This window comes from Thunnus thynnus, chromosome 18 (genome assembly GCF_963924715.1).
Source record: "Thunnus thynnus chromosome 18, fThuThy2.1, whole genome shotgun sequence".
Classification (NCBI taxonomy): Eukaryota; Metazoa; Chordata; class Actinopteri; order Scombriformes; family Scombridae; genus Thunnus; species Thunnus thynnus.
In genome coordinates, this window is record NC_089534.1 from 9,367,543 (window position 1) to 9,373,837 (window position 6,295).

The following is a 6,295-nucleotide window of genomic DNA, read 5'->3' on the forward strand; positions in this document are numbered from 1 at the left end:
TGAGAGATGATGTTTTTACTGAGTGAAAAGGACACGAGTCAATGCTTACATAAAAGGAAACTCATGCTGAGTGGAGGAAACACACCAGTCAAAGGTTTTTTTTTATATTGATAAACATCTTTTTATTCTCAACATCTTTTTTGTTAATAGTGTTTAAATTCACACAATATATTTACAAGTACAAAAATAATATCTCTGTATTTACAATATATTACATGAATGATCTGGTATATACACATCAATATATATTTATACAGTTTATGGAGCGACTATACAGAGGTCATGGTCATTGCTGTAATGCCGATCTTGGCACAGGAAGTTCTGTGATCCGGACCGGACTTGACCAGACTGGACGCCTTCTTCATTCTTGTTTGAAGGGCCAGCACCTGTGGACTTCCTGGATGCGGGGTGTCCCTCGTCGGGGCCTTGGCTAGGCAACCCTGTAGCAGCTTCACTGTCTTCACACCACCAGAAGAGGGAGGTTTTTTTCTTTACTTTCCGAATTTTATGTCATCGTACAGCTGCAGGAAAGAAAATTAAAAATGTTAAGACCCCATATCACATGATTATATGAAATCTAAGGTGTATGAAACCAATCATAAATCTGCTGTTCAGGATGATAAACTGACCTCATCCTCAGAAAGGTCCAGATCGTCCATGTCGCTCTCTTCTGATTCGCTGTCAGGCAGCTCTCTCAGCTCCTGTGCCGTCCTCTCGTACAGCTGGCAGCGGATCTCGTCGTTCTGGCGGCCATAGGTGAGGTGGTACGGCGTGAAGCCACCGTAGTTCAAGCTGTTAACGTCAGCGCCGAGGTCAAGGAGGCGACGGACCAATGCCTCGTTCTGGAGATCTACAGCCAGATGGAGCACCGTCCGTCCGCTGCACTGTTCCTATGGGAAACAACATAAAGGATTGATGTTAGGTTCCTGCATGAAACTCAGCTTTTTTATATCCTGGCTTTCTATTTAGAAGATGCATGTAGGATTCTTGTGTAATGAAACCTACCTGTGCATTAATGTCTGCTCCCAGCTGAATGAGATTTTCCACCAATGAAATGTAACCATTAATGGACGCCAAGTGGAGACAGTTGTGTCCTAGAAGAGAAAATCAAGGAAAGCTCAGTTAATAACCAACTTCACCAAACTGCCAAAGTGGCACAAGACCACCATCTGTGTGTATATATGGGTGCTATTTTGACTTAATGCTTACCACTGTAGTTGGGGAAAGACACGATGGAGGCGAGGTGTTGCTGGCAGTTCTGGGTGAGGACGCCGAAGGAGGCGAGGGAGCCCCTCTTACAGGCGATGTGGAGAGCCGTGTTCCCACTGTCGTCAGTGAGCCTGGGGTCACAGCCGGCCTTCAGGAGTCTCTCTACCAAGTATGGCTGTTCTGTGATCACTGCTAAGTGGAGTGCAGTCTGGAGAGAGAACATTTAGAAGATATATTTAATTATTATATTGTCTGATTGTAATTGTAATTTGTGTGTATTTTGAGGAAGGTGAGGATTTGTATTGAGCTGATAATCAATCATTTAGGTTTGATTTTGGTTATTACCTGTCTCTGGTGGTTCTGTACATTGAGGAAGGAGTGACTGTGAGACAGTTTGATCATCTGAAGGGCATGTTCACTTGCTTCATGAATGATGGCCAAGTGGAGAAGCCTGTGGATAGGAGGGGAAGGGGGGGGAGGAAGAAAAAAAAGAGAAAGAGGTTAGTTAAAATAGTGCTTGAAAAAAAAAATTACGCACGGAGGAAGTGGTTCCAACCAAATAAGAAAGGACAAAGCTTGAGCAGTGGAGCGTTTCGCAAGAGTGGAGTTTTGTCGGGTTATTTCCACCAGTTGTGGCTTGACACATCTGATGCTTTATCAGTTACTGGCAGCGGGCCAGGGACTTTCCTAAACGCGCAGAGCGAACTTTAGCCCCGCCCCGACTGCGCTCTCAGCCAAAGTACACACACACACACACATACACACACACACACACACACACAGAGTACGCTCTGCGTTGCACGCACACACAAACACACACACACTTTTAAAGAGCTCTTGTTTTCGTGCAACTCTCGACATTTTCATGCGTATTTTTGCACTTTTTCACTTGACTACCAATGCAATAAGTTTGAAGTTTAGTTGGTGCGCTTTAGTGCAAAAACATCCACTTAAATCGGGCGAAAGGCTCACACTTGCAAATGCGTACTTTGCAATAATATTAATCCACAGAATTTTCACTTACGTGTCACCATCTTCTGTCACTACAGCTCTCCAGGGCTCGTAATCATGTGTGCGTTCCTCCCGTATGTTCACAGTCATGTCCTCAAACTCGTTCACCAGCTCGTCCTCTTTAAGGGAATCCAGGCCGCTGTCAAAACGGTCCTCTTGGCAAGGTAACATTTTCCCATGTTTGGGCTCCATGTTGTCTAAGTTATAATCCATTTGATCGTGGTTATGTACTCTGTGGACGTCCATGTTGACTTTGCGACTGTCACAAGAAACAGCTCCGTCGTTATCCAGAAGTCAGTGCAGAGTAATGCAGCTGAGACAGGCGCACTTGGTTTTGTGCGCTCGGTGGGCGGAGCTTCGGTGGGGATTTCCAATTACTTATCTTAGAAAAAGCAGGGAAATCACACAGAGCTGTGCTTTTGTGAGAAAAATCCCCCCCCAAACAGACTCAGAATGAAAACTTGTAATTTCCTATTAGACACCTTTTTTCACCTGTGATGTAGGTTAGGGGACATTATTATTTATTTCAATGAATGAGACATGATGTGCATGAATGGGAGGGAGACGGCCCCTGACAGGCTCTTGAAGAATTCCCTTCTGCTTGGGGAAATTATCTGTTTCAAGTGGCTAACCAAAGTGGCATTGAATGTTTTCCATTTCGTTGCTTCTGGCCTAAATTGGCCAAATTTGGAATTAGTTGTAAAAAAAGAGACATTCATGTTTCTAATATTAAAGGTTCACACTAATAATGAGCTACACCTACATTAGTTACCACAGTCGCTTATCATATAACTGGTCTGAATTCTGTGGTTGTTATAACCATACAATCAGTTCATTTGAATTTGCTTGCAAAGGATATTTATATCTTTGCCCTATATACATTAGGTACACTCTCATACACATGTAAATACCAAAACATATGAGGAATACATTTTATTTAGATAAAATAGTGTGTTTTTAGATTTGTGATGTTTCTTTCCAGGATAAAAAACATATTTATATGTATGCATGTACTGCATGTATGTACTTTGTTTAGTCATTCATTCTACCTTAAATGTGCATTCTCAGTCAACATCAAATACTTCTACAGTTTCAAAAGAGTTGATAAGCACCTCACTACTTTCATTCTATGATTAGGTCTACCAATATTAACCCTCAAGCCAACATAAAATTAGTTTTTTGTGAACTGCATATGGGAAAATAGTGCATGATCTGTAAAAATGACAACAATAAAAAAAAAAAAACCTACAATACAGGATTTCCAAACTTCTTTATAGGACAAATTGTAATTACGCAGCACACTGAGTGCAGAGGAAGAGGGGAAAGATTGTTAACTTTCCTCATGGAGACTCCCTTATGAAACCAGCACTGCATGTTCCACAATAGGATGTTCTGGACTTACCGGTCTAGCATTGCACATGCTCAACATACCTCTGGAGGTGAAACAAATGCACAAATTGGCTTTGATCCTGGAAAACACTGTGTTAAATCATGCAGAAAATGTGCAACTTTAATATGATTTTTTTTTGATAGGGATTTTGAATACTTTCTTGTTTTTATTCAACGCACAGTGCATGTGTTGAGTGGAAAAAAAATGTTTTGCTGAAACTTTCCATGTGATCTTTTTGTTATCTTGTTTGCATTTGTCCCTTAGTTGCTTTAAGGCAAGTCTTAAAGAGGAAATTCCTTTCTCTTGCGTAACATTGAGGCAAAGTGCGGGACAGTGCTGCCTGTCTGTGCTGCCCTGACATTTAAGGTAAAATTCCCAGGATCATTTCTGTTTGCACTGTGAAAGGTAGGCTCGGCGAAAACATAGCAACAGTTTCCAAAAGCAGCGAAGCATTCACATCTCTGTACGGCAATTGTCAGTCGAGATTACACTATACAAAACAAACAGTCATACACACACACACCCTGCAGGGCTATGATGTCAGGCTACTGTATCTGTCTGAGTGTCTGTGAGTGTGCGTCACATCAGAAAAACGTCACACTCTCTCTCCTCTGTGTGCCTTGAATTCCACACATTCTTCAATCCCTGCCAAGTATCATAATGAGGAATCTGGGGACAAACTGTTCTTGCAGCCCTGTGTGTTTTTTTTGTTTTTTGTTTTTTCTATCCCCTGTTGCCAAGATTGCGTGCTTGTGTATGTAAATGGTCGGATATTTACCCCACATGGGAAATACTGGGACTTCCACTTTACATAGTTTTTTTTTTCTTTTCGTAAAGACTGTGCAAGTGCTCTTGCCTCCACTTGCTTTGTGTTTACTGCTGGTTGCCATGGACACCAACCGCTGGGAAAGCACTGACGCCAGTTCAGAGTCAAGTGCTGTACATTGCCCTCTGTCTGTGTGTTGGTAAAGCACCACTTATCTGAGTCTGTATAGTGCCTCAGGGGGTATCACGCCCTGTTGATGAAGTGCTTAAGTCATGAAACTCACATTTTCTTGATGGACCAAGTAACACCAACCTCACCCAGTATTCTTTGAAAAGTCAGGGGGGGGGGGCCCGAGCGATTCTCAGTTGCCAGTTTATTAAGTCTACCTAGTAGGGTGTGTAAAGTGTTAGAAGCAACTCTCAGAGTGCAATACAATTCAATTACACTGCAAACTTCAGCCTCCAAAAAAAAAAGTAAAATATATGTAAATCAACCTCTCTGAAAGAGCTTTCACAAAACTGAGCGTTATCATTATAACCTATGAAGATAGCATTATTGCAGTATTGTTGTATTAGACTGCGTTAGTTGAGTATGTTAGGCTGGGTTTGAACAAAGCGAATGAGTGCACAATAAAGTACAAAAAACAGTAATTCAAAAAGAATTCTGTATATCCATTTAAAAAAAACACTCAGTATGTAAAAAAGCTAATTATATAATGATTTCAATAATCAATAATTTTCCATGCTCTCATTGCAGCAATCAATTTTAGTGGCCCAAGCGGTAGGTTTCGTAGATTTAAATGATGCATTACGAATGGAGTGTTTCATACAGTGATAGCATGACATAAGATGAAATACATCAGATGTGAAAGGGGGGAAAGGGCAGGGGAACAGAATCAAATAAAGTACTAATACTGAAATTACATCATGGCTTATTTGTGAGATTGAAACGCTTGTAATTTCTGGAAACTATCTATTTACACTTAATGGACTTGTATTTTGGGAAATGTGCTTATTTGCTTTCGTGCCGAGAGTTAGATGAGAATATTGATACCACTTATTATACAGCCTGGAGACAATTAGCTTAGCAAAACTGAAAGTTCACCCCCCACTGGAAACAGGGGGAAACAGCTAGCCTGGTTCTGTCTAAAGTTAAAAAAAAATTTAAATGCATAAAATCATCTCTACAAGTGAGACATGTTATATCTCTTTTGTTTTGTTTTGTTTCTTTGTCTTTTTTTTGTCAATCTGTACACAAGCAAATACAGTGGAGATACAACATGTTTAAAGGTGTATCTTATGTTTGAACTTTGGAAAGAGCTAGTCAAGCTGTTTCTGTCTGCTTCCAGTTTTAAACTGGGCAAAGCTAATAGCTAATAGCCATGCTCCTGGCTGTAGCTCCATAACTGGCATACAGACAAACATATATGTTGTTTGTAACTGTTGGGGCACAGAGGTGATATGATGTGTCATTTCTGAAGCTATAGAGGTGTAAAGAGTCAGGCTTTCTTTTTCTGTCAGACAAAACATGTATCTTAGTTGTAACTGTTTGGGTACAGTGATAAAAATGTGTCAATTATGAAGCTTTACAGGTGCTGTTATGTCTATTTTTGAACTTTGCAGAACTTTGCAGGCTTGCTGTTTCGGACTGCCTCCAGTCTTTAACCTGCGCTAAGCTAATAGCCTCCTCGCTCTACCTGCATAATGAGAGTAGGTACAGAAGTGAATAAGCATATATGTCGAAGATTTAAATGATTTATTTGACCAAGCACATTTTTGAAGTGTAGGATAAATTTAAATTAAATTTTTATAGTGTTTCTATAAGTAGAAAGTCACGCTGTGTGAGACACCTGGGTGATTTGATTTTGAAAATGTGATTTATGTCACTCAGTCATATCAGTGATCTGCACCCAGCTGTCT

At 40.6% G+C, this 6,295-nt stretch overlaps 1 protein-coding gene across 1 annotated transcript; it reads right to left on the bottom strand.

Moving 5' to 3' along the window:
- Positions 1 to 200: 200 nt before the first annotated feature.
- Positions 201 to 2,537, bottom strand: LOC137169317 (NF-kappa-B inhibitor alpha-like). The gene is made up of 6 exons (XM_067572407.1): positions 2,234 to 2,537; positions 1,555 to 1,660; positions 1,210 to 1,417; positions 1,006 to 1,094; positions 630 to 890; positions 201 to 521 (listed from the first exon to the last, which is right to left on the bottom strand). The coding sequence occupies exons 1-6, from the start codon at positions 2,464 to 2,466 to the stop codon at positions 492 to 494; spliced, it is 927 nt and encodes a 308-aa protein (XP_067428508.1). The 5' UTR covers positions 2,467 to 2,537; the 3' UTR covers positions 201 to 491.
- Between the last annotated feature and the right edge of the window lie 3,758 nt (positions 2,538 to 6,295).

Coding starts and splice junctions, on each gene's coding strand:
- LOC137169317 (XM_067572407.1), bottom strand. CDS start 2,466: ATGGACGTCCACAGAGTACATAACCACGATCAAATGGATTATAACTTA. Junction 891..1,005: donor GAGCAGACATTAATGCACAG/GTAGGTTTCATT, acceptor TGTTTCCCATAG/GAACAGTGCAGCGGACGGAC. Junction 522..629: donor TGGACCTTTCTGAGGATGAG/GTCAGTTTATCA, acceptor TCTTTCCTGCAG/CTGTACGATGACATAAAATT.